The following is a 26,479-nucleotide window of genomic DNA, read 5'->3' as shown; positions in this document are numbered from 1 at the left end:
TTCCACTCAGCTTGATACTTTAGGCTTCTATGCTGACCTCTTCTTGTCTTACTTTTTATATTTATCTTTATTTATATTTATACTCAACATTGAACAAACGGATTAGTACAATTAAAATAAAGCACTTAAATTTAATTGTCTCTTAATCATGGATGATTTTGTCAAATCAAAATCTTGTGGAAAGGTGTTTCAACAAACTCCCCCATTTTGATGTTGGCAAAATGCATAATTATGGAACTCAGTTTTGAAATTCCCCATGATTGATTTATTTTTCATATTTCTGAGATTTCTCCCCCGTAAGGGTTGCATCTGTTAATTTACCTCTTAAACCTTCCAAGATTTATTTTGAGACAAACTAAGGATTTGTGTACTGGCTAGATTTAGTTTTAATTTACTTTGAGTTTAGGTCAGCTTTCAGAAATGCTTGAATACTCAGTTTGATTTACTCGTTATTTGGTATACTGAGTATTTGTTTGTTCAATTTGCTTACGTTAATGTGTATTGACAAGCATGGCATTTGAACAGAATTAAAAAGTTCATTGGATAGAATGAAACATACACATACACAATACTTGTGCCCACAAAATAGATTTTGAAACAGAAACAAACTTAAGTTTTACTTGTGCTTCAAGTACAGCCTTAACCCTTTCTTTTCTTACTCTAAGGCCTTACCCTTTCCTTTCACATTGCTCCCTGATGCACCTGTCTTTTGTTGAATTCCATCTTGAGTTCTCTCCCCCGTTTTGCCAACATCGGGTTTATAGACAAAGGTGTCATTTCTTGCAGCTGAGGATATAGAACATTGGAATAGCGTTGTAAACGCTTCGTGCTCTCACTCAAGCCATCTATGACAGGAACACAATCATCTCGAACGTTTCGAGGAACAGGGATGGACCCAGTGATCAGGTTGATAATACACTCATGGGACTTACTGAGCCAAGTAAGAGAGCTGGTAATCTGAGCAAAGGATTGATGATACATCTTCAATAGGGCAGAGTCATAGAAGATGCGTTGAGCATTGTCATAGCGAATGGCCTGCAGAATACCTTATGAAAGTTTATCATTGGTGTTGGGTTCAACATCCATCTGAGCTTTGTTGACATTGAGGAGACTCACGGCTTCACTCAATTGATCAATTTTACATTGAGAAGTGGAGGAAACGAGCTCACGTGTACAAGTGAGATCAACAGTCATCTTGGCAAAGCATCCCTGCAACTCAGCAGATGTGGCATACTCAGGATTGGCCGTTGTCCCAAGGTTGTGTAGTTCTGTTCTCAGTTTGGCAAATTGTTGATCTAACTCAGCCGAAGTTGCATATCCTGGATTAGGGACAGAGAGATTGTTGATTTTACCTTCAAGGGAGTTCATGTGGTTTATCATCAGAAGGAATAGCTCAGTCAGCTTGGCAATGTGATCTTGCTTAGGTTGCTGTGATTGGACGGTGGTCACAATACTGATAAGATCCTTGAGTCCCTTAATTTCCGTGAGAAGTTGAGTGATGGCAGAGATATTTGTTGACTCAGGATGAGCAAACCTAGCAGCATCAGAAGTGGTGAACTCCTGGAGAAGAGATTGAGCCGTTTCAATGATGTGACGGCCAGACTGAGTTGCACTAAGATATGTATGTTGCTCAGTGGAAGTTGGCTCAGACGCAGGAATGGAGGTGGAGCTGGATGGTGGTAAAGTTGGCTGCTTACTAGCTTGAGTAATTGGTTGAGTTTGAACAGGTGGATCCATAGCTTTCTCCCCGTGTTGAGTGGCTGGATCTTCGAGCTCTGGCTCGGCAGGATTTGGATTCTCTGGAGTCTTGGCATGTTCCTCAGTGCGAGTAACAGAGGCTTGATTTTGCTCTGATTCCTTAGGAGGAGACTCAACATGGTGGGAAAAATATTCGAACTGGATAGTGGATGGATCCGTAATTTGCTCCAAAGATGGAGACTCAGCCAAAAGATCAATAAGAGGAGTCTTGCCAGCTTTATTTTTCAATCTTTTGAGGGACTTAGTTTTTAGAGGTGAAGGGTCAGTTTGAACATTTTCATCCTCAACCTCGGCTTCAACATTCAGATCCTCTCTTTGATGTTCCTCTTCTTCTTGTTCAACATGTGCCTCCTGATTTTGCTCAACATTATCCGGCTCAGCATGATCGGTTTCTTCAGCATTAGGCTGAGTATCAACCTGTCTTTGTTCTTATCCTTCATCAGCTTGCTCAACTGGAGTTTTCTCAAGATCAATCCCAATGTTCTGAGTGCAGTGAGATTTGGGTGTCACAACCCAATCAATTGGATCCGCTTCAACAACTTTCAATCCAGAACTTCGACTTTTCTTCCTCAGAGGTTGTTCTGGGGATTCTTCACTTTCTTCCTCGGGCTCAGCTTGCCCTTTCCTTTTCTCTGCTGACTTAGGTGTAACCTGGGGTGGGTCAGCATCATCATTCTTTCCTCTGGTCATAGCCCTCTTCTTTCTGGGCACAGTTTCAATATCCTTTGCACAAGTGGCAAGTGTCTTTCTCTTCTTCTTTGCCTTGGGGGAATCAGCAGGAACTTCCTCTGGTTCAACTTCTGGCTCAACATCATCTGCTGCAAGCTCAGTTTCAGTTTCTTGTTCAGCATCATTTTCTTCCTCATCTTCCTCAACATCTTCACCTCCCTTTAGAGGTTGGTTGAACAATAACCCAAATAGCAGAGCCGCGGTTATTTCTGTTCCCAAGCTTTTAGTTTCAGTTATAGTCTCAATCTTGTGATCTTCAAGGATCTTGGTGATTAGAGAACCTAGTCGAAGTTTCTTACCCCCACGTTGAAGTGCTCCTACCAAAAATACAGGCATATTGAGTGGGCAATAGGTTAGCATGTGCCATATAAAGCACTGCTTAAAGTTGGAGGCAGACGAGACTGAGTTGAGTTTAGGGAAGATGAAGTTAGTGAATAGGTAGTGCGCCATCTTCTGGTTTTGCCCCATACTGGTGCTGGGGATTTCTCCTTTGTAATTTTTGGGTTTGCAAAATCCCTTCATCTGGTCAAGCTTTTCCGTTGATACCTTTTCTTTTGTTGTTCTAAACTCGGTTCCTTTGTTATGCAAGTTGAGTAAGGTTGCCAAGTAGGACGGAGTGATTACAATCTTGTGACTTTTAACGTGCGTCTCCAAATAGTCAGCATCGTCCTTGTCAACATGGAGACCGGAGTAGAATTCCCTAACCAACCGAGGATAGGTGGTTCCGGGGAGAGAGAAGAGGCCTGCCCATTCGTTTTTCTCAATCCATTCACAGAATGACTTTTCGGCGATAACGAAGCTGGGAGAGAACCAGCGGCATTTTAGGACTTCCAGGTTGTGGACTTTCGTGTGAACCTTTACCATGATTCTGGCCTTGGGTTTCTTCTGTTTTGAGGAACTTGCCGGGTCCGTTTGTCGGCGTTTGCTCGGAGTTAGATTAGACTGAGGAGTAGATTTGGGGCTTTCATCGGTGATCAATTTTCCAGAATTTTCACCGGAGATTTTCTGAGTGTTGGTCATTTTCAGAGATTTTGTGGAAGATTTGAGAGAGAGAGATTCTGAATACTAAAGGATTTACGTGTGAAGAGATTTGAGGAGTAATTTATCCATTATTTATATATACCTAAAATGGTCCTATTAATTGAACTAGCCGTTTTTCCTTGGGGCGTTCAACCGACAGAGATTCTGTCATTTATGACATTTCCGGCGCATGGGTTGTCTCATAATTGTTTGCCTCTCCTAGGTGCTTTTTATTACACGTGTTGGCATTTAATGGTGCAAGTGGGTTTTAGCGCAGTTTTCCTAGAAAATGAACCGTTTGTGATACTGAGAACCTAGTTCTTATCGAGGTGAATTCCTACCTTGTATATGATAGTTGCTCAGTATATGTACCTACTCAGGATAATCACACCACATGTATGTCAACTCAGTATGAGGTGATTTTTCTACATTTTGAGCTCAGTAGTAGTTTATTTTACTCAGCATGGCATTTGCACAACGTTCAAATTTTCACTCAGCATGGCAATCATACAACATTTACTTAGAAATTTATTGAAGGGGATTAGACATACCGATAGCTTCCCTTAGTATGTTGAATTGTTCACGTGCCAAGGGCTTGGTGAAGATATCTGCAAGCTGTTCATTTGTTGGCACATAGGTCAGCTTGATCTCATCTTTTAGTACGTGATCTCTGATGAAGTGATGCCTTATGCTGACATGCTTCATCCTGCTATGTTGGATTGGATTTTTGGACAGATCAATGGCACTCTTGTTGTCACATTTGATCTCTATTGTTTCAGTCTTCACTCCATAATCCTCAAGCTGTTGCTTTATCCAGAGGACTTGAGCAACACAGCTTCCAGCAGCCACGTACTCAGCTTCAGTTGTAGACAGGGCCACAGATGATTGCTTCTTGCTGAACCAAGATACTAGACAGCTTCCAAGGAAATGACATCCTCCTGAAGTGCTCTTACGTTCTAGCTTATCTCGTCCATAGTCAGCATCAGTATATCCAATGAGTGTGAAGTCATTTGAAGTTGGATACCATAGACCTGCATCAACTGAACTCTGCAAATATCTAAAAATTCTTTTTACAGTTGTTAGATGAGATTCTCTGGGGTCAGCTTGATATCTCGCACAATAACATACTGAGTACTGTATATCCGGTCTACTAGCTGTGAGATAAAGTAACGAACCTATCATACCTCGATAGAGTTTAGTATCTACTGACTTACTTTTCTCATCTTTGCATAGGACAGTATCAGTACTCATAGGGGTTGATATGGGTTTGCAGTCCATCATATTGAATTTCTTTAACATTTCCTTGAGATGCCATTCTTACCTTGCTGGATTTGGAGTCCAAGGAAGAAGTTGAGTTCCCCCATCATGGACATCTCGAACTCAGTTTGCATCTGTTTGCTAAATTCTTTGTATAAAGATTCGTCAGTAGCACCAAATATTATATCATCTACATATATTTGTGCAAGTAGGGTATGTTTCCCCTTTTTCTTAATGAACAAGGTTGTGTCAGCTTTTCCCCTGACATAGTTCCTGGTCAGCAGGAAGTTGGTCAACCTCTCATACCAAGCTCTTGGAGCTTGTTTCAGACCGTACAGGGCCTTTTTGAGTTTATAAACGTGGTTTGGAAATTTTGGATCTTCAAACCCAGGAGGTTGATTAACATATACCTCTTCGTTTATGAAACCATTAAGAAATGCACTTTTGACATCCATTTCGTATAACTTAAAGTTCATGAAACTGGCATATGCACATAATATACGTATTGCTTCTAACCTAGCAACAGGTGCAAATGTTTCCCCATAGTCAATACCCTCTTGCTGACTATACCCTTGGGCTACAAGTCGAGCTTTGTTTCTTATTACATTTCCATGCTCATCTAGTTTGTTTCTAAAAACCCACTTAGTTCCTATAGGCTTTTGATTCCTAAGTTTAGGCACTAAATCCAATACCTCATTTCTGGTGAATTGGTCAAGTTCTTCTTGCATGGCATTGATCCAATATTCATCGTGCTCAGCATCAGCAAAGTTTTTTGGTTCATGTATTGAGTCGTTTGGAATAGGTGTTTCTACAATCTCTACAGGGATAGATTGGTCAGTAAATGTTATTTCAACTTCTTGCTTACCTTTGGTCAGCCCTTGTATTGATGATTCAGAGGCTCCATTCTGGTCAGCGGAAGCTGAGCTTGGTTCATCTTCAGTGAGCTGAGTTGTCTTTCCTGTTGGGTCAGCTTCATCGAACTCAACATGAACAGACTCTTCTACAATCTGAGTTCGTTTATTATAGACTCTATATGCTTTACTGTTTGTTGAGTACCCTAAGAAGATCGTTTCGTCAGCTTTAGCATCAAATTTTGCAAGATTGTCCTTTGTATTGAGTATGAAACATTTACACCCAAAAGCACGAAAGTAACCAATGTTGGGCTTTCATCCTTTCCAAAGTTCATATGGGGTTTTCTTAAGTATAGGTCTTACTAGAGCCCTATTCAGTATATAGCATGCTGTGTGGACAGCTTCACCCCAGAAGTACTTTGGAAGCCTATTTTCACTCAGCATAGTTCTAGCAATTTCGACAATTGTTCTGTTCTTCCTTTCAACAACCCCATTCTGTTGAGGTGTTCTAGGAGCAGAGAAATTATGGTCAATACCACTGGTTTCACAGAATTCATCAAACTGTTGGTTTTTTAATTCTCCACCATTGTCGCTTCTAATATGAGCTACTTTTAGGTCTTTGTCAATTTCAAGCTTTCTAATGAGTGTAGTGAACATCTCAAAAGTTTCATCCTTGCTACTCAGCAAGCTGATCCAAGTGTACCAAGAGAAATCATCTACAATGACCAAGGAAAATTTCTTACCTCCCAAGCTGAGTGGCTGGATAGGTCCGAAAAGATCCAAGTGTAGTAATTCTAATGGTCTCTTGGTTGAGACAATATTTTTACTTTGAAATGACTTTTTGGTTTGTTTCCCTTGCTGACAAGCTTTACATAATTGATCTTTCTCAAATTTTAATTTGGGTAATCCCTCAACTAATTGCTTTCTAGCTAATTTGGCAAGAAGATCCACGCTGACATGCCCAAGTCTTCTATGCCATAGCCAGGAGTTATCCTCTTTAGACACTAAGCATATGTTTTTGGAAAACTGTTTTTCTAAATTTAGCATTTAAACATTATCTACACGAGGGGCAGTTAAAATCAATTCATTTGTGTTCCCTTCGAGTATTTGACACTTAGTATCATTGAATACAAGCTTTCTGCCGCTCATGCAAAGCTGAGCTACACTCAGTAGGTTGTATTTGAGACCTTTGACTAAGGAGACAAACTCAATAGTTGGGTTACCTCCGATAGTACCTGAGCCGACTATCTTACCCTTCTTATTGTCTCCAAAGCTTACACTTCCACCTCGTTTAAGTTCTAGTGTGATGAATTGTGTTTCATCACCTGTCATGTGTCTTGAGCATGCGCTGTCTATATACCACAGCTTTGACTTCTCTACGCATGTCAAGCTAACCTGCATTTTAAACTATTCATTTTTAGGTACCCAATTCTTTTTGGGTCCTTTCTTGTTAGTGTAAACAGGTGCAAAATCATACTTTAATTTGTGACGACATACTTTTATAGTGTGGCCTGGCTTACCACAAAAGTCATAAAATTTTACCCTTTGGGGGTTGTACTGAGTGCGGTCAGCATTGTTGTGCTGAGCATGCCAGCATACCTTTGTGGAATGTCCTTTTCTTCCGCAGAAGTCACATTGGACAACTCGCTTGTTATGCCAACACACTTCTTTTGTGTGCCCCCTTTTTCCACAACATTCACATTGAGTGAATTGCTTATGCTGACTAGTACTTGCGTACTCAGTATGGGGTTTATTTCTTTTTGAGCCTTTTGTTTGACTCTGTAAGATTGCAACATCCTTTCTAAGTTTCTTTGACTCAGATTGAACCTCCGTGACAAGCTTATGCATTATTTGCATGTTGGTATGTAAATCTGAGTTGTCCTGGAGAAGATATCGGAGGTCACTTAGCTTGACCTCTTCAATCTCGTCACACCGCCTGCTGAGTGATTTGATTTTCTTGTTGCACTTTTTAGTTAGTGCATATAAATCACTCAAGGCATTTACCATTTCATTTCTAAGTAAAAGTAAGGATGTTACCTCATTGTTGTGTTCCTCCTGGTCAGTTTCATCAGAGAGGTCAGCTTGCTCAGATTGAGATTGGTCAGCTCCATCATCTGCCATGAAGCATATATTGGCAGTTTCATTTTGCTCAGTTTCGGATGATGTTGACACGTCACTGTCACTCCATATTGCTACCATTGCCTTTTTGTTTCCCTTCGTATCTCTTTTTAGGTTTGGGCAGCTTGACTTGATGTGCCCAGTTTGGTGGCACTCGAAGCAAGTGATAGACTTGGAGCTATCTTTCTAATATCTGTTGTCACTTGGCTCAGCTTTATACATGTCACATCTTTTGTATGGCCTTTTGCTGTTCCTGTCATTTCTTCTGAACAGCTTCTTCATCTTTCTAGTGAACATGGCTATTTCCTCATCATCAGTTGACTCAGCTTCTGTGGAGTCAGCTTTCATCACTAGAGATTTTTGTTTCTTATCCTCAGACTTTTCTTTTGCCTCAAAATTCTTCATAGAGATTTCGTGGGTCAGCAAGGATCCGATTAGCTCATCATATTTGTAGGTAGTCAAGTCCTGAGCTTCTTCTACAGCTGTTTTCTTTGCTTGCCAACTCTTAGGTAAACTTCTCAAGATCTTCTTCACTTGTTCTTCTTCAGTGAAGCTCTTTCCAAGTCTTTTGAGCTCATTTATGATGTTGGTGAATCTTGAGTTCATTTCTGAGATGTCTTCATTTTCGTTCATCTCAAACAGCTCGTAGAGTCTCATATGCTGATTGACTTTGGACTCCTTAACCTTACTGGTGCCTTCATAGGTCACTTCAAGCTTTTTCCAAGTCTCCTGTGCTGACTCACAACCTGAAATCTTATTGTATTCTGCAGCATCTAAAGCACAGTGAAACATATTTATAGCCGAAGCATTGTTTTGTAATTTTCTGAGGTCATCCTCTGTCCACTCAGCTTCGCTCTTAACAATTTTCTCATTGTTAACAGTTTTATAGGGCACATGTGGACCTTGAACAATTGCAAGCCATGCACTCATGTTTGTGGCTTGAATAAAGTTTTTCATCCTATTCTTCCAGAATGTATAATTAGATCCAAAGAATAGGGGAGGTCTAGTGATTGATAATCCCTCAGGGAGTATCTGTGTTGTTTGGTTCCCTGGAAGGAAACGAGTGCTGTTCTCACCCATTTATGGGATCCGCTCAAGATAGTTATATCTTTGAGTAGTGAGCTTAGGCTCTGATACCACTTGTTGGTCCCGTGTGATTAGTTCCAAAGGGGGGGTTAGGAACTAATATAACTTTTTCGCTTTATTGTATGCTGACTTAGTTATTTTGCGAGTTTGTCAACTCAGCTTTTGGTCAGCTTGGCCAGATATGCTATAAGACAGCTTTGGCCGGATATTGACTAAAGTTGTTTTATTTATAAGTTAGATATTGACACTCTTGGAGGTCAGCTTCTAACTTAGCACTTGAAATTACTCAGAGTCAACTTTAAACAATTTTATATGCTGAGTAAACTTCACACATAACACATGCACATATATATATTGAGAGAGAGTTTAGAGATTACTCAGTATCTCTTATCCTGGTTCGGCCTCTCTACCTACGTCCAGTCCCCAGAGTCCTCCGGGCTTTTAGAATCCAATACTGAGCTCTTTAAAGGTAGAGCACAAACCAATTACAAGGCAGTTGAATATGCAAGAGTACCTTCCTCTATTCGTCTACTCAACTCCTACTAAGTGCTACAGCCCAGCACCTAGATTTCTCTACCACTGAATATTTACAACCAAACACTCAGCACTACACTCTCAATTTCTCAATTGATAAACACTTGTTCCTTTTCAAATAAAGAACACTTTAGAAGATTACAAGTAATCACTCTAGCATTTACACAAGGAATAGAAGATGGGTGTAAGATCTCTTTTTGTATCTAAGTGCTTTTGTATCTTTTCTCTCTTGTATTTTTCTTCTTGTGATTCGGCAATGATCCAAGAAGTTTGATTGTCCTTAAATAGGGAAAATCTGTGATGGATCATTTTGAAATGATGTAGCCGTTAATGTTAAAACGGCTCTTTTAGGGGACAGATTCTGGTCAGCTTCAGACTGTCCTGGCCATTCCCTTCTTCTGCATTCCTTCAGACGTCAGGCTTGTCTTCTTGCGCCTGGCTTGTCTTTTTATGTCAGTTGTCCTTTACCAATAATCCATTGACCCATACATCTCGGAATGTGTCTTCTGTGTATTTTCCAAGGATTCAATTATTGGTGCAGAGGGGCGGTAATCATTGTCTTTTAGCAAACGACTTTTTCATGCTGTCCTGAAGAATTACTCAGCTTCTACTGCGTAAATCATTGTCATCGGCAATTTCCAAGCTGAGTATATTTTTAGTCAGCTCATCTTCGTGAGACATTTGTTGTGGGCGTGTATGTCTTTGTCTTTTGATGCTAAGTTTGATTCCACTCAGCTTGATACTTTAGGCTTCTATGCTGACCTCTTCCTGTCTTACTTTTTATATTTATCTTTATTTATATTTATACTCAACATTGAACAAACGGATTAGTACAATTAAAATAAAGCACTTAAATTTAATTGTCTCTTAATCATGGATGATTTTGTCAAATCAAAATCTTGTGGAAAGGTGTTTCAACAAAATCCCACATCGGAAATGGAAAGGGGGTGATTGGGGCTTATTAATAAGATGTGAATCCAATACATGAATACGTGTTTTAAAGCCGTGAGTCCCAATGTGTTGGAATTGGGCCAGAGCGGACAATATCTACATGGTATTGGACCACGGTGTTACAATTGGTACCAGAGCCGACTCTCCACGTACGATGTGTGGTTCGTGGAAGAACCAGGCGGAAGCTGGTGGGCCTGTAACTGTTGGAAATTAGGCTAAGGTATAGCAGCGGAAATATAAAATTTTAACCTATTTCCATTTAACCCTAGGATCCGTTAATCGTTATTTCATATAAAGAAGGATAAGAAGAATTACCTTTTGATGATCAATCTACCGTTGTTAATGAAGTGCCCACAACTCTTCTCCGAGTTCCCAAACACGAAATAAAACACGGGAAGATTAATTCAGAATCAACCGTTGAATAGCAACCAAAGTAGATTGCTTCTAACTAATCAACACAAGATCAAGGATAAAAGAAATAGATGAAATCAATTGATCGGAAGGAAGCCGTAGAAAATCTCGTCTTCGAACTAGGGGTGTCGAAATTTTCTCTCTCCCGGTTGCACTGAGTATTTCGAAAATCTCAATAGGGTTTGCACTAGTGGATTTCGAAAATCCTAGGGGGGGTATTTATAATCTCTTGTATCTAATCCCTAGTTAGATAGAATTAGGTTACTGAATAGGAATTCAATTCGGAATAGAATTCCTTAATTATTATCTTATTATATATCTAATATATTAAGGATAATAATAATAACCTTATTGGATAATAATAGGAGTATTATAATCTAATTAAAACTCCTAACTTATTTATCTCTTAATTAATTTAATTCATAATCCTAATCTAATTAGAATTAATAAAATCAAATTAATCATTCATGTATTTTATCTACATGAATTTCGACCCACCCTTGGTCTATGGGCCTTATTGGGCTCAATTAGGCTTCCATCAATTAATTAACATCTATCTCTCTTTTAGGTTCCAAGTCTTATGTGTGACCCATTAGGTTCTTATTGCATCTAGCCGTATGCAACGTTATTAAATAATTTTCAAAGAATTATATTTAATCTTTGCATAACGGAATGATGTACAGAGTATGTGATTAGCAAGTCCGTAATCATTCCCCCAGAGCTATAAGAAGACAGGTTGATTCTGTCGTTAACCTTTCCGTATTAGTTACAGTATAATTCAATCCTTTATCAACTACATCCTTGAACTGAATCTTATGACTATGGATGATGTCAAGTCACATATAGCGAGAAGTTCGTTTTACTTGTACAGGCCGAGTCAACTCAAATAGATAGGTTAAGTGAAATCTGTATTTCAAGTCTTAAGCTATCACCTTGCAAGGATTTAGAGTCGAGTCTTCCACAAGCGATCCTTGGATGTATCTCCCATTCATCGGGAGTGATAAATGCTCAATCCAATATATAATGATCCCGCAATCACTTCCTATGATACCCAACGTCTACTGTTCACACCCCAGAGTCATCTCTGTTAAGGATCGTGTTACACCAGAGTCAAAGCGTCACATTCCGTAATCCAGAATACCAATTAATATTCCTTTGAGTCTGAGGATTAGTTATACCTATTAATACCAATGAGATGAACAGGTGACAAGGACGAATCTACCCATCCTGTTATCTCAAATCGGATCCCCAATCCTAATGAACTACTTTTCATTGGATCCATGTAACTGTCCAGATATCTTTATATATGAAGCTTGTGAGATCAGCTTTCTGTCGGACAGAAGACATTGTTACATGCAAGTCTCAACAGTGATATATCAATCCTAAACATATCACTTGACTTGGGGTGGTTTTAAGTTTATTAGTTTATTATAAAGTTTTGTCTCACTTCATGCTTGTATGAACACTTTATAATCACTTTAAACAAACTTACGGATTTCCTTTTATTAGACTTTATTTAGTGCTTAAAAGAGATTGCCTTTTATATAGTTATAAAACATATATCTCATTAAAACAAATGATATAAAGAACAATTCATTTACATTACGTTTGTATCCTAGAACAATTGTCTATAGGACACTAAACCCCAACAGTAATGACCCGGTCCGGAGTGGGTGGCACCAGGATAAGAAGGCCTGAGCAAGGAGCGGTTCTAAGGGATATCTATGGGGCCAGGAATGAACTGAATCCCAAATCGGAAATGGAGAGGGAGTGATTGTAGCTTATTAGTAAGATGTGAATCCAATACATGAAGACGCGTTTTAAAGCCGTGAGGCCCAATGTGTTGGAATTGGGCCAGAACGGACAATATCTACATGGTATTGGACCAGAGTGTTACAATACCCCTAAACATTTTATAAATATGAGATAACGGGTTAAATGCACCATTAGTCACTAAACTTACATGGTTATCTCAAAATGGCCACTCAACTTCAATTTGTCTCAATAAAATACTCAACTTTGAGTTTTGTCTCAATTAAGTCACTATAACAATTTTAATGATTAAAAATCATCGAAATGATGAAATAATTGATACGTCAATATAAGACAACTCATATTTCTAACCGAAATGACATATGACATCCACATATGCATCACATGGCTATCACATGTCGATTATTTTTATGGAAAAAAACTAAAATTTAGTTTTTTTCATAAAAATACCCGACATGCGGCTGTCACATTTCGTTTCAATCAGAGATTTGAGTTAACTCATATTGACGTGTCATCTATGTCATTATTTTGATGCATTTTAACCACTAAAATCGACGGAGTGACCTAATTGAGATAAAACTCAAAGTTGAGTGATTTTATTGAGACAAATTGAAGTTGAGTGACCATTTATTTTGAGACAACCATGTAAGTTCAGTGTGCATTTAACCCATGAGATAACACTATAATCAAGGTGCATGCACACATCTATTGCAATTACTCCTAATTGATTGAAACTTTGTCTAAAACTCTAGTAATTTAGGCATCAGAGTGGGATCATCGATCAACGACCTCGTGCGAATCATCTTTCTGTCTTATCTCATGTATCAGAAAGATCTCTTCAGGCAACAAAGTACTATCTCACAATTATCTAGTTTAAGAGCCAATAGAATCCCTTTCGGAATAGGTCGAGAGGTTCGAAAAGTTAGCTATCTAGATCTGTAATCTCAAGGTGGATGCTACACTGTATGCCATGGCAGCAAACAGTTTGACAATGTTATCTATGGAGAAGAGAAAAGTGAGCTGAATTAGATTACAATGACTAGATATTTTGCACATAAAAAGCTTCTTACTTTTAGCTTATTATCATCATTATTATTAATTTTAATTGGTATATAAAGTGTAGTATATAATTATGAAATTGTAGTTAATAGTATACATCATTTAATTGTCTAATATTTGGGCCTCAGCTCGTTTTAGTTAGAGATATTGAGTTCAAGACCTAAAGATAGCACTTTTGATAGATAAAAAATTTTAATTGGAAGATGATGCATCTAATAGATAACAGACGATCAATAATATTCACATAGATCTAAGAATGAATGACCAAACTCATTAAATCTAGGCTCGTTAAAATCTTAGTATTCACCATATAAGTCTCAGATCAAGTAACCGAATTAATTATATAAAAGAATGACATTTATTATTTCAAAAATAATACTAAATTTTATTTTTATTAAATTAAGATTTGTCAATAAAATTACTAGTATAAGAGTCGAACCCTCTAAAATGAGAGAGTTTCTAAAAATTACACGATCTCATAACGCGAAATACTATAAAGAAATTCATGTGTAAACTACATGAATTTTATTTGAAATTAACACGAGCAAATACAAACAATAATTTTTTACAAGCATAACAATTTTAGCACAAATCACATTATAATTCCCCATTAATTATAATTTCAATGCAAATAAAATGTAATATTTTGAAGTTAAATAAAAATCTTAAAAATGAATATTTGCATATTCTCTTTAATTGTGTTAAAATTAAAAATATCTAACATAACTCCATTAAATGATAAATTCCCCTTCCATTACCCCTTCTTCTTCTTCAAAGCTTCCATCATCAATCATGCTAATCAGATCCACTATCTCTCATCTCCTTACTCCGATCCAAATTTCTCCTCCTCCTCCGACAGTTACCTGCCGGAAAACTCCAACTCGCCTGAGTCGTAGGAGATCGGAAAGTTTTTATAGGAGGAAAGGGAGACAAAGAAGTGCAATAATGACGGTATCAGCATCGTCGGAAAATCCGACGGTTATGGTTCCGGCAACAGCAAGAAGCAGAGAAGCGGCGGAGTCTGCATCGGAAATAGTGATGAAGTTTTATAATGGAATCAACGAGCATGATCTTGCGTCGGTGGAAGAGCTCATCGCAGATAAATGTGTTTATGAGGACCTTATCTTTCCTCGTCCCTTCGTTGGTCGCAAGGTATTCTTCTTTTTCTTTCGCTCTTCAATTGTTTTATAACCATTCAATTTTAATTATCCTAATTACATGCAGATTTGCATTAAATAATAATAAAAAGGCAAAAAAACATAATTAAGTCGGTCGATTTTATTTGTTCACATTGAGTCTTGATCATTAATTTTGTTATAAATTCCGTCCTTATTTAACTTTTATGTGGCACGCATTGTTAGGGGTGAGTAAAAAGTCCAAAAACCGATGACCGAATCGATAACCAAACCGAAATTATCGTTTGGTTCGGTTCGTCAAATTTTCCTTGTTTAGTATTCGGTTCGGTTATTCCAAAACAATATTGGTCTAACCAATAACCGAACATAATTCCAAAACAATATCGGTGTAACCAATAACCGAACATAATTTATGTTTAAATAAAAAATATAGTTTTACTTATTTATTTATTCTTCATACTTCAATTTGTATAAGACCTAAAATTTTAATTTTAAATATTATTGAATTAATTTGTAATGTATAAGTGTTTGGTTAATTAAATTTGAAATTTCAAATTCCAAAATTAATGAAGCTAAAATTTCATAATTTATAACATTTTAAACATTTAAATTAAAAATATAAAAATTTTAGTTATTTGGTTGGTAACTGAACTGGACCGAATTTTCGGTTCAATCAATTTCGGTTATTTGGTACGGTTCGGTTAACCAGCATTCAGTTCGGTTAATAGTTGAACCGAACCGATACTCACTTCTACGCATTGTTAGGGTGATTCGGCATATTAATGTGCACAATAAAGTAAGAGTTTACTGACTAGGATAGATAGAGAGTTTATTGATTAGGTTCTTCCAAGCTCGATTTCTCATCTCCCATTTCGCGATTTCCAGCATTAGAATCGCCAAATCGATCTTTTCCCTAACACGGAAATCCATTTCTAGCATATTCTTTCAAACTCGATTTCCAACTTGAAAGAATCTAATGAAAATCGATTTTTGTAATTTTATTTTTTACTTTCTCTTCCCTAGTCAAGAATCTAAAAAATTAGATCAAACTTAAACAATTTAAGACCTTTAACCATTCAAACCAACATTGATTAATTAAATTAGACCAAACTTGGTTAGAGGAGTACTTTTTTTTTCACATATGAAAAGTAAAATTGAAGACAATGCTTAAGAGTTCATGAATTTGATTTAAAAAGCCAATTGTCCTTTAAGTTTAAGAATATTTCATTAATATTTTAAATTTAGGGCTAATTACAAATCTAGCCCAACTAAGAGGGGCCATTTACATATTTAACTCACCTTGCTTCCGTCTTACCAAATTAGACACTTTCAACCACTTTGGACAAAATTACCCTTAGTTCTATTCGATCGATCGATCTACTCCTGCTTCTTCTTCTTCATCCCAAAAGAACTAAGGGTAATTTTGTCCAAAGTGGTTGAAAGTGTCTAATTTGGTAAGACAGAAGCAAAATGGGTTAGATATGTAAATGACCCCTTTTAGTTGGACTAGATTTGTAATTAGCCCTTAAATTTATTTAATATGACATGATTAATGCTATAAGAAAAGATTTAAGCAATTTGAGGTGTGATCTTTTCTCATAGAGGTGAAATTGGGCCTTAAAGTTGGCAGGAATGAAGTGTCAATTTAACACAAATCAATCTTTTGGATATGAAATCAGTCCTTAAAGTTAAAGTTGGTGTGAATGATCAAATTAATCCATGATCAAATCAATATACCTGAACTCTATAGGTTAGAAGTAATCAACGACACTAAACAAATCATGTAAGTCAATGTTAATTTGGGTAAAGTCCAGAAGAAACCCATGTGCTTTCACGTATTGTTAAACTGGTACCTAAAAAAATTTGTCTAAACAGTGATCGAACTTTTTCGTTTTGCTAAAGGAGATGACCGAGGTTTTTCATTTTAAAAAAACAATCTAACTTTAAATCTTCAACGTTTTAATTTCGAGATCATTTTTAATTTTGAGGTCATAATAGACAGTTAAGAGTATATTTTTGTTGTTAGAAGTTGTTATGAACATCACAACATGTTCAGAAATCAAAATAGAGCACTAGCAGTATGCACCCTAACAAGATTATTGTGAGGAACAAAATAGTTTAGCTAGTAAATTCATATTCCTAAGAGATCAAATCTATAATCAGTTGAAATGAAAGCAAAAGATCCAATCAAAATGGAGAACATTGCTACTTTTTTCTAACTGGACTAACAATGCAGGCAATACTAGAATTCTTCAACAAGTTCACTGATTCAATCAGCACGGATCTCCGGTTCGTTGTCGATGATATATCTGCGGAGGATTCCTTAGCCGTCGGAGTTACTTGGCATTTAGGTACATTTGAACAAAGTATCACAAATTTATTTTCTTGCTCAAGATTTTACACTCTAAATTATTAAACTGTAACAGAATGGAAGGGCAAGCCATTTCCATTCAGCAAAGGATGCAGCTTTTATAGATTAGAAGTAATCAATGGCACAAAACAGATAATGTAAGTCAAACACTCTGTTTCCACATATTATCAAATTGGTACCTAAAAAAAATTGTCCAAACGGTGACTGAGTTCTTTCGGCTTTTTATTTTACTAAAACCAAGGATCTTAAAAATAAAATGAATATTGACGACCTCAAAATTAAAAAATTCAAAGACTTTTGATGATATTATAAGCAACTTTAATTCTTAAACTTTTTTATTTTGAGGTCATTTAGGTGACGTTTGGTGAGGAGAGATAAAATGAATGTCTTAGAGAGAGCTCTGAAAATGATGGTTTTGAAAAATAAAAAATTTGTTTCCATAGTAAATTTGGTACTAAACAACTTTAATTCTTGGAATTTTCCATTTTGAGGCCGTTAACAGTCATTCTTATAGTGTCAAACTAAAAGATTTTTTGTTTTTAGTGAAACAAAAAAGCTCTGTCACTGTTTGGACAATTTTTTTTTTTTTTCAGATACTAGTTTGATAATACGTGAAAGCACGACGTTTTTTTTTGGCACTTTACCCTTAATTTTATACTCTATAAGTGGAAGTTTGGAAACTTGACAAGTAGTTATTGATATTTCATTTTGAAACAGTTATGGAAGAGATAGTGTTGAGCCTGCAATCAAACCTGGAGAGGCAGCTTTGGTAAATATCTGCTTTCCTTCTTTCCGTCATATTCCGTACTCACACAAGAAAAATATAATACGATTATGACATGATAACCTATTTTGACACCTCTGTGATGATAACAGGGTATCATCAGGGGCGTAGCTTGGCTACTGGAACGCTTTCCTCAGCTAGAAGATCAGTTATAGGAAGAAATCTCTGCAACAAATGTGTTAATATATATTACTCCATAGGTGAATTCCTCAGCTAGCGGATCAACAAATTCTCTCCGCATACCTCAAATTGATGTCAAATGATGATACTTTTAGCCAAAATCAACCAGAAGGGAAGTTTTTGATATTGAATTGAAGTTTGAAAGTTCTTGTTATACATTGAAATTTTGTGCATTAGATGTTGATTTTATTCGACTCTGTACAAATGTTATGTTATGCATAGAAAGCAACATTTATCGAATCTATATGTGTACAGTTAACGTATATTTTATTTCACTGGACAAGCAGAAAACATAAAACATGTACAAATCTTCAACAAATATGCTATTTTTAGAAAGCTGAAACCATTAGTTTTCGATAGTTAATAACAACATAGACTAGTTTTTGTCACTCTATAACGCCTTGTGTAGTGTCATCAGACAGTTCTAACTTATGAAGCATTAATACTTCTAAGAGGTTGACGTACATGTATCGGATACTCCGGAGATAGTGGGAATATGGAAGGGATACATTATCTTAAGAGTACAAAAAATATATAAGCATTAAAATTATGGTAAAAAATTATTTGGCATAGTATTTTGTAAATTATGATGACAAAGAAAGTATGATTTGCAAGGAGCCATATAATTTGACAAAAACCGAAAAGAATATTACCATTTACAGTTTAATGGTTTGATTGGATGAAGGATTTTGAAAGGGTTAACACATACTTAGTTCTATTTTATTAAGTTTTTCGTTAACCCTTTCAAATCTTTCCTTTACTAATCAAAGCGTAAAGAAAGAATACATACAGATCAATGCATGTTGTTAACGAAAGTATACACAGACAATTGAAACAAAGTAAACCTCTATTATCATTAAATAATCTAGAGTATAAATCCGAAGAGTGACATGAAAATGAAAGAAAAATCATGAACCAAGGGTAGGGAGTAGAGCGTATATAAATTGGAATGTCTTTTTTTTTTTTTTTTTCTTTCATTATGCTTTAAAAATCCTTTCTACCCGAAAACATAACATATCATCATTTTGATCAAAGCCTGTAAATAAAAATATTTATTTTGAATAAACCTACACACAAACAAAGCATCAACGAGATGTCAATTTTCCAGAAGTATCTGAATATTTTGAATTGCAATGATTTTATATACCACCATATAATATTTTTAAAAGTAAAGATACCAAAATTTTATGAGCAAGATGATGGAGATTAGAGAGACCAGATCCGATGTGGCTACTACACCAGGAAGCAGGGCCATTGTTTCCTCCGTTTCCAAGAAAATCACTGACCATTAGCGCCAAGTCATGCCCATTCTCATGGCTGAACCCTCCTCTGATCTGCCAACTTAGTCCTCTAGCGAACCAGTCCCCAGTCGTTGATGCTGTTCACATAATTAAACTCTCCAATTAACCCAAAAATACAGCAGTGGTTATCCGAGAAACAATGTGAAGAATCAAAATAGTTGAAAGTTGAAATGGTGCATCAGAAATCAGAAGGCCATCTACCAAATCAAACAGATTCAAATGAAAAGAAATCACAACTCACCTTAATTACAAACTCATCAAGTAGAAACAAAAATCTCCATCCACTCAGATGAATTTTCTGTCCATCTGAATCTCGAGTTTTCTCGGTTCCCCAGGTTCTGGCGTGAGGATAAGTGTGTTTAGGGTACAATGCAAACCATATAGTTACTTCCTAAGGACACGAAAAGGGAGAGTTTTAGGTGTTTCGTTAGGAACTCCTGTTTGCCTTTTCTACATAAAAAGTAGCTTTTTACAAAAACAGCTTTTTCAAAACAGCAAACATCAAGCAAAACAACAAACAACAGTTAAACCAAACGGGTCCGAAAGCTCTTAATTTACTGCTAGGGAATAGGTATTAGTAATACACCTCATTAAGTTGAGTTACCTAATTTCATTTTGCCTTTCAAAAACTGAAATAATCTTTCAAAAGGTAAATGAATACATTTCAAACTGGGTGAGTTTAGAGGGGTACCCATTGATAGCATTTTCATCTCGTTGCGTGTTCAATTTAATCCAATTGAGCTCTATTCTGTGTTTAATTTATCCATAATCAAGACTGAAATATGATTTATTAAAGTATTTCAACTTTCAGCTTTTACTACCAATAGATGGACATTTGAAATAAGAGAAGTATCTGTTCAAAAAAAAAGAAAAAAAAGAAATAAGAGAAGTAGAAAACTCAACACAAAGACCGCAAATCTTGGGAACCTCATCAAATCAAACAGATTAAATATGATATATCTCCGTTCTCAAAACTAATACCCATAAAAGATTACAGAAAATAAACAGACAGGGAAATTGAATGTTAACCTAAAATCTTAAAGCTAATAAGTAAGAAAACTCACTATTAAGAGAACTCTTACTAAGCAAGTGCACCAGCGGAACAGACTGGATTCCAGCAAACATATTGAATTGGATTTTTGGGCCATCATATTTGTCACTGCTACTCCTAAGAACAACAAATCTCCGATATTAAGAAAAATCCCAAGTAATAGAAACTCGAAATATAATACAATGATGTGCAAGTGGATTCTCAATTTGAATAGTGAGGTTACCCCTACCATTTATGGATCTTTGAACTGCATGTGTCCTTGCCTTATTGTACTGAAAGGGCACTGAACTTGCTGCGGATGAAGTTAGAAGTGCAAGCAGCTTAGCTGCTTGCAGAACATTAGCGGAAGAGCTCGCTGAGTTGAGATTTCTGGCTCCTAGGATCCTTGCATCCAAGGTTCTTGCCCATAATTGTCTATGTAATTGTTTATTATTGATGCCTAAATTATAGAACTGATCGGTTTTAGTAAATATAACAGGAAGGAGGTTCTCAAGCTCGATACTTTGTGTCCCGGCTGATACCAGCACACAGGGATCCTCCTTATGTGCAGGTGATGATGAAAACAATTAAAAAAAAGCATGTCCATTGAATTGTTTTTGTTCCTCAAATCATCAAATGCTTGACTCAAAATTTGAAAAAGATGTTATCTTTGCTGACCTTTAACTTTAATTGCAGGAGGCAAGATTCCCTAAGCTTCGATCTTCAACACCGGAGCAGAAGACGAAGCTGGAATGCAGCTTTTTTAAATATTCCCTAACGAAGTAGGAAACAATTCATGGAATGGGCAAAGAAGAAACAGTCCAGGTAGATGTCTAGAGGGAGTGAAACGGAGAATAGGGCGGAGATTGAGGGATTTGGGAAGCAGTTGTGAAATTTGAATATGTTGTGTCTCCTAATAATCCTTATACCGACTTGGGGTCTATCTCCAACAATCACTAATATGTTCCATTCACCACTGCTTACTGAAGTCTGCTCAATGTCATGCCTTTGAGTTCACCTACGGGCCGACTCCTCCCCTTACGTCTAGCAGATAAACTGTTGTTTCATTACTTTATTGTATACATAAAAGGGGCGGCACGGTGCACTACGCGTCCCCGCTTAAGCGAGGGTCCGGGGAGGGGTCCCACCACAAGGGTGTACTGGGGGCAAGCCTTCCCCTGCCAATTTTTTGGCAAGAGGCCGGTCCTAAGACTCGAACCCGTGACCTCTCAGTCACACGACAACAACGTTTACCGTTGCGCCAAGGCTCAGATAATCCAAAATAACACCAAGTTGCTCTCAAGAAATTATGTAAACAAATCTGAATATCTCACCCTACCATTGTTCTGATATTTGCAACTCACTTTGTAAATTTGGATGACAGAGAGAAGCAAATTGCAAAATAAAGGCAACAGCAAAGAGAATTCAAGAAACCAAAGCATTTTTACAGAAATTGGATAAATAATTAAATACTCACCATGAGAAGGAAATGCAGGAAGAGAGACAGAAAAAGGTAAACAAACAATTTGTACAGATTATGAAGCCCGTTTATTCATGTACACATGTGAATTGAAATTTCAACAGTATACATCAAAAGGGAAACATCATCTTTCTAACCTTCTTTTTCTTCCTTCCTATGCTGCATTTTGAGGCAAAATGTGAACCTATGTATTCATAAGGGCTCTCTAAAATCACCCAACTAATTGCTGCTACGAACGAGATCAACAATCTTAATTCACATATGAAAAGTAGATTGATAATCCATGATCTAGCCTCATCCTGTTGCCTCTAGCACATCATCAACCAACTCAAAATTTCCTCTGTCAACATATTCGTCATCTTTCATTAGTTCGGATAACCTATCCAACAATGGGTAAAGCTCATCTCCACATGATTTTGACGTGTCTGCCACCAGAAAAGGCGAAACCCCAGAGCCCACATCAACCCAGGCACAGCCAGGATCCTTCCTCACACCTAAATCCCTCATATACGTCCTAACCATTGCTAGCTTGCTCCAACAACCAGCAGCAGCATACATATTAGCAATTAACACATAATAACCCGGTTTTTCAGGCCTCATTTGCAACAATTTCTCGGCAGCCCATTCGCCTATCTCAGTATTTCTATGTATAAGACAGGCTCCTAAAAGAGTAGCCCACATGGCAGGGCTTGGCTCGTAAGGCATCCTTTTGATAATTTCTGTTGCTTTATACAACAATCCAGCCCTCCCATACAGATCTACTATGCAGGCAAAATGGTCCAAACAAGGAGCTATCTCGTACACAATATACATCCTTTCAAATAACCTAATTCCTTCTGTTACTAAACCTGAATGACTACAAGCTGATAGAACTGCCACCATAGTTACATGATCTGGTTTAATATGATATCTGTTCATTTCATCAAATAGTTTTAGTGCTGCTCGTCCGTCTCCCTGTATTCCATATCCAGCAATCAAGGAAGTATATGTAACTTCATCCTTCATGCTCATCCAATCAAACAACCGTTTGGCTTCTAAAACCTTTCCAGATCTTGCATACATGTCAACAAGTGAATTCCATAGCAGCAAGTAGTCCTTAAATTCTGCACGCCTCAAAATGTAACAATGGAACTCCTTCCCATGTTGTAAGTTAGCTACCCGAGCACAGAGGGGAAGAATACCTGCTATAGTCACATAATTTGGCCGAATGCCAGACTGCAACATCTCTCTGAATAAGAAGGAGACTTCCTCAGATCGGTCCATGTGGGCAAAACCAGAAAGCATAGAGTTCCAAGTGATTATATTCTTAGTCTCAATTGATTGAAACATAATATAAGCATGTTCAAGATCTTTGCATCTAGAATACATAGTGATCAGTGCATTTTTAACATTATCAGCACTATCACGATCGCTACGAATTGCTGAACCATGAATCTCTTTACCTAATTTAATGGCCCCCATGTAGGAGCATGCACTCAAACCAATAATCATTGCCACTGAATCTAAATGAATACCACAACTTCTCATCTGAGCAAGCAAATGAAGTGCCCCTTTAAAGTTTCCCAACTGCAAGCACCCTCCAACTATGGTGTTCCAAGTTATAGCATTGAATTCAACACCTTCAACCCGCATTTTTTCAAACAAATCAAATGCTTCATTCCACATTCTGTTGGAGGCATAACCAGAGATCATAGCATTCCAAGAGACAGCATCTCTTTCTAGCATATTGTCAAACAAGCAACGAGCAGTATCTAATTCACCAGTTTTTGCATACATGGAAACCAAGGAATTATGCACAAACAAGCTCCACAGTTGATTGCTAGCAATAATAGACGTGTGAACCTCTCTTCCAAAGGCTAGATCCATTGTTTCACCGCAGGCCTTAAGAACAGATGGATAAGTGAAATTATCAGGTCTGATACCTTTACTTTTCATCTGTTTATAAGCAGAAAGAGCCTCTCCATACAGTGCATTTCTAACGTAGGACGAGATGAGAATATTCCAAGGAAGAGGATCTAAGATGTCTGAATTCTCAGTTACAGTATGAGCATCAACTAGCATATTGAACTTTGAATAAAAAGTAATAAGCTTGGGTACCAAAACTGGGTGTTGCTCAAATCCCATAGAGATAATAAGAGCATGGAGCTGTTTACCCTGTGGTAAGGATTTATTGTTGACGCAGGATAAGAGAAGAAAAGAGACGGACGGTAGAACGACACTGGAGGCAGTATCGCAGGAGACATGGCGCTGGATAAGAGCAAAGGATTCAAATGCTTTTAATAAATGGCCCTCTCGTGCAAAGTTCTTGAGAGAATTTACAAGGCTATCTATCATTGGTTCATTGACAGTAACACAATTCCCAGGAATGGGAATATTGCTTTGAGGAAATACCTCTTTGGTACTTTGTTTCCATTTTCGAGGAATGAACCTTTGGATTTGACTAATAGAAAGAACATTTAGTACAAAACGAGATGAAGATGGCATACACTATAAATGTATAGGTTGTGTATGATGGCATAGTAAGTGAGTTGAACGCATGGCTTGCACACATTTGCATCACGCACGTAGGGAAGGAAGAAAATAGATAACAGATTACTCGGTTTCTTTTTCTTAAAACCAATCAAGTATAACTCAATAAACTTATCTTAGGCACCAATCTTCTGCATTACTTCTACAACCTGAAAATATTAAAATAATACCAATGACAAATCAAATTTGGAAAACATTCAAAAGAACAACTTCTAAAATAAGCCAGTATATATATATAAGTATATTCGCAGCAACAAATAAAACAAATGAGCAAAATCAGCATGACCAAGTTCAGTTTTAATCTTTCTCAGAAGCAGTTCTGACTGCTGAACATGTTCCAAATATGCTTAAAAATATTTTAATAAAGTGAATTCAGCTACCAAAATTTTATGCAACATGACACCCTATAGAAAAATTCTTAAGCTTTTATTGATTATTATCACAATCATCCAGTTTTCTCCAAGATGTTCAAAATATGTCTAAATTAATGCCCAATTGAACTCCTTCCTTCATTACAGAATTATCTTTTTAAGGAACAATTAAATTTAGCACAACTGACAAATCAAATCATCACCACAAACAATTATGCATGCATCAATTGCTAAACTGAACCCATGAGCAACAAAATTAAACTCTATAATTGTTTCAAACAAATCAACAGTAAGACAACACTATAGTATAGTATAGAATTTAACCATCATCTTTAAAAATTGAATAAATAAAATAAAAAGTAAAACAGAAAATCAAAGAAAACAAAATTGGTATCTGATAAAACAACAAAATGAAATGAAATGAAGGATACGATGCAGCTCCATTGAAGCACCACTAAAGAAAACAAAGAAATAAAAACAAATTATCAGCTAGGTTTCTACTAGAAATACTCAATTTCAAAAAAAAAAAAAAAAAACAACCAAAACAAAGTGCTGAGAAAACCGTAGAAGTTAAACGAGTGCACAAAGAAAAGAAAATGATGCATCCAAAAGCACGTAAAACTCAAAACCGAATAAACAGAAGTAAAAACATACCAGGTTCAATGCCAAGGCAAAATTACTTTAACAGCGAATAGAAGAAGCTACAAGCAGTCAAATCCTTCTAATTACTACTCAATTGATGGCAGAAGCAAGTTAATTCCTTCTAGGACAGCGGCTAAACCGGATTCATTTATCTCTGCTGTTCATGGCCTCTCCGAGAGTTAACAGATTTTCTAATTTCTTCTTCCCATATTATCTTCATAAATTCATTGATACAAAGTTGAGGGAGTAGGTAAAACAAGGGTTGGAGCAAGAGAGGAACAAAGGAATTGGTTATATTTCGAATTAGAGGCCGAGACCAACAGAGTCGAGGTTGAAGAAGAAGGGAGAAGAAGAGCAAAGAGAAGGAATGCAGATGGGAGAGCCAAACGCAAAACGGCAAAAGAGATAAAGTAAAACGCAAGGGGAAAGAGACGGGAAAAAGAGAACTCTATTAGCGGGGACGGTATAGTAATTTCAGTTGAATGATGAAAGTCCCGTGGTTAAATGAATGTTTGGTCACTAAACTTATATGTTGTTTCAAAAGTGTCGCTCAACTTCAATTTGTCTCCATAAAATCACTTAATTTTGAATTTTTTTCCTGATTAGACCACTTCAACGATTTTAATAGTTAGAATACATCATAATGATATCATAGCTGACACGTTAGCATGACTCAACTACAATTTGTCTTGATAAAATCACTCGGTTTTCACTCAACTTCAATTTGTCTTGATAAAACTACTTAGTTTTAAATCTTATCCTAATTAGACCACTCCGACGATTTTAGTGGTTAAAATGCATTATAATGATACCATAGCTGACACGCCAGTGTGAGTCAATTTAAATTTCTAACCAAAACGACATGTTGTAACCTCGGGTGGGTTATTTTTATGAAAAAACTAATTTTGTGTTTTTTACATAAAAATAACTGATATGCGGCTGTTAGCTAGTGTACATGTGGATATCATGTGTTGTTTCAATTAGAGATTTGAGTTTACTCACGTGGATGTATCATTCATGTCAGTATTCTGGTCCATTTTAATCAGTGAAATCGTCAAAAAAACCTAATTACGATAAAATCAAATCAAAGTTAAATGATTTTATTGAC

General features: G+C 36.8%; 2 protein-coding genes and 1 long non-coding RNA gene across 5 annotated transcripts; 2 read left to right on the top strand and 1 right to left on the bottom strand.

The window, feature by feature from the left end:
- Positions 1–14,252: 14,252 nt before the first annotated feature.
- On the top strand, positions 14,253–18,258 carry LOC136234760 (uncharacterized). Its single transcript, XM_066024230.1, has 5 exons — positions 14,253–14,699; positions 16,920–17,034; positions 17,110–17,191; positions 17,772–17,823; positions 17,931–18,258. Exons 1-5 carry the CDS (start codon positions 14,283–14,285, stop codon positions 17,991–17,993), a joined length of 729 nt encoding a protein of 242 aa, XP_065880302.1. The 5' UTR covers positions 14,253–14,282; the 3' UTR covers positions 17,994–18,258.
- Positions 18,259–18,776: 518 nt separating this feature from the next.
- LOC136235847 (pentatricopeptide repeat-containing protein At1g71490) lies at positions 18,777–25,815 on the bottom strand. 3 transcript variants are annotated; one of them, XR_010691964.1, is made up of 5 exons: positions 25,384–25,815; positions 21,967–24,507; positions 20,600–20,809; positions 19,561–20,487; positions 18,777–19,396 (listed from the first exon to the last, which is right to left on the bottom strand). XR_010691964.1 is itself a non-coding variant. In XM_066025913.1 (2 exons), exon 2 carries the CDS (start codon positions 24,311–24,313, stop codon positions 22,124–22,126), a length of 2,190 nt encoding a protein of 729 aa, XP_065881985.1. In that variant the 5' UTR covers positions 24,314–24,507; positions 25,384–25,815; the 3' UTR covers positions 21,772–22,123. The 3 variants fall into 3 exon arrangements, 1 of the variants encoding a protein (XP_065881985.1); XR_010691965.1 differs by lacking the exons at positions 19,561–20,487; positions 20,600–20,809 and having other exon boundaries at positions 18,792–19,396; XM_066025913.1 differs by lacking the exons at positions 18,777–19,396; positions 19,561–20,487; positions 20,600–20,809 and having other exon boundaries at positions 21,772–24,507.
- LOC136235851 (uncharacterized) lies at positions 20,345–21,868 on the top strand. The gene is made up of 4 exons (XR_010691966.1): positions 20,345–20,766; positions 20,849–20,920; positions 21,046–21,174; positions 21,734–21,868. It is a non-coding gene; the product is annotated as an uncharacterized lncRNA (long non-coding RNA).
- Positions 25,816–26,479: the final 664 nt, after the last annotated feature.

Source organism: Euphorbia lathyris, chromosome 7, assembly GCF_963576675.1.
Source record: "Euphorbia lathyris chromosome 7, ddEupLath1.1, whole genome shotgun sequence".
NCBI classification, from domain to species: Eukaryota; Viridiplantae; Streptophyta; class Magnoliopsida; order Malpighiales; family Euphorbiaceae; genus Euphorbia; species Euphorbia lathyris.
This window is presented reverse-complemented; position numbering and strand designations above follow the sequence as displayed.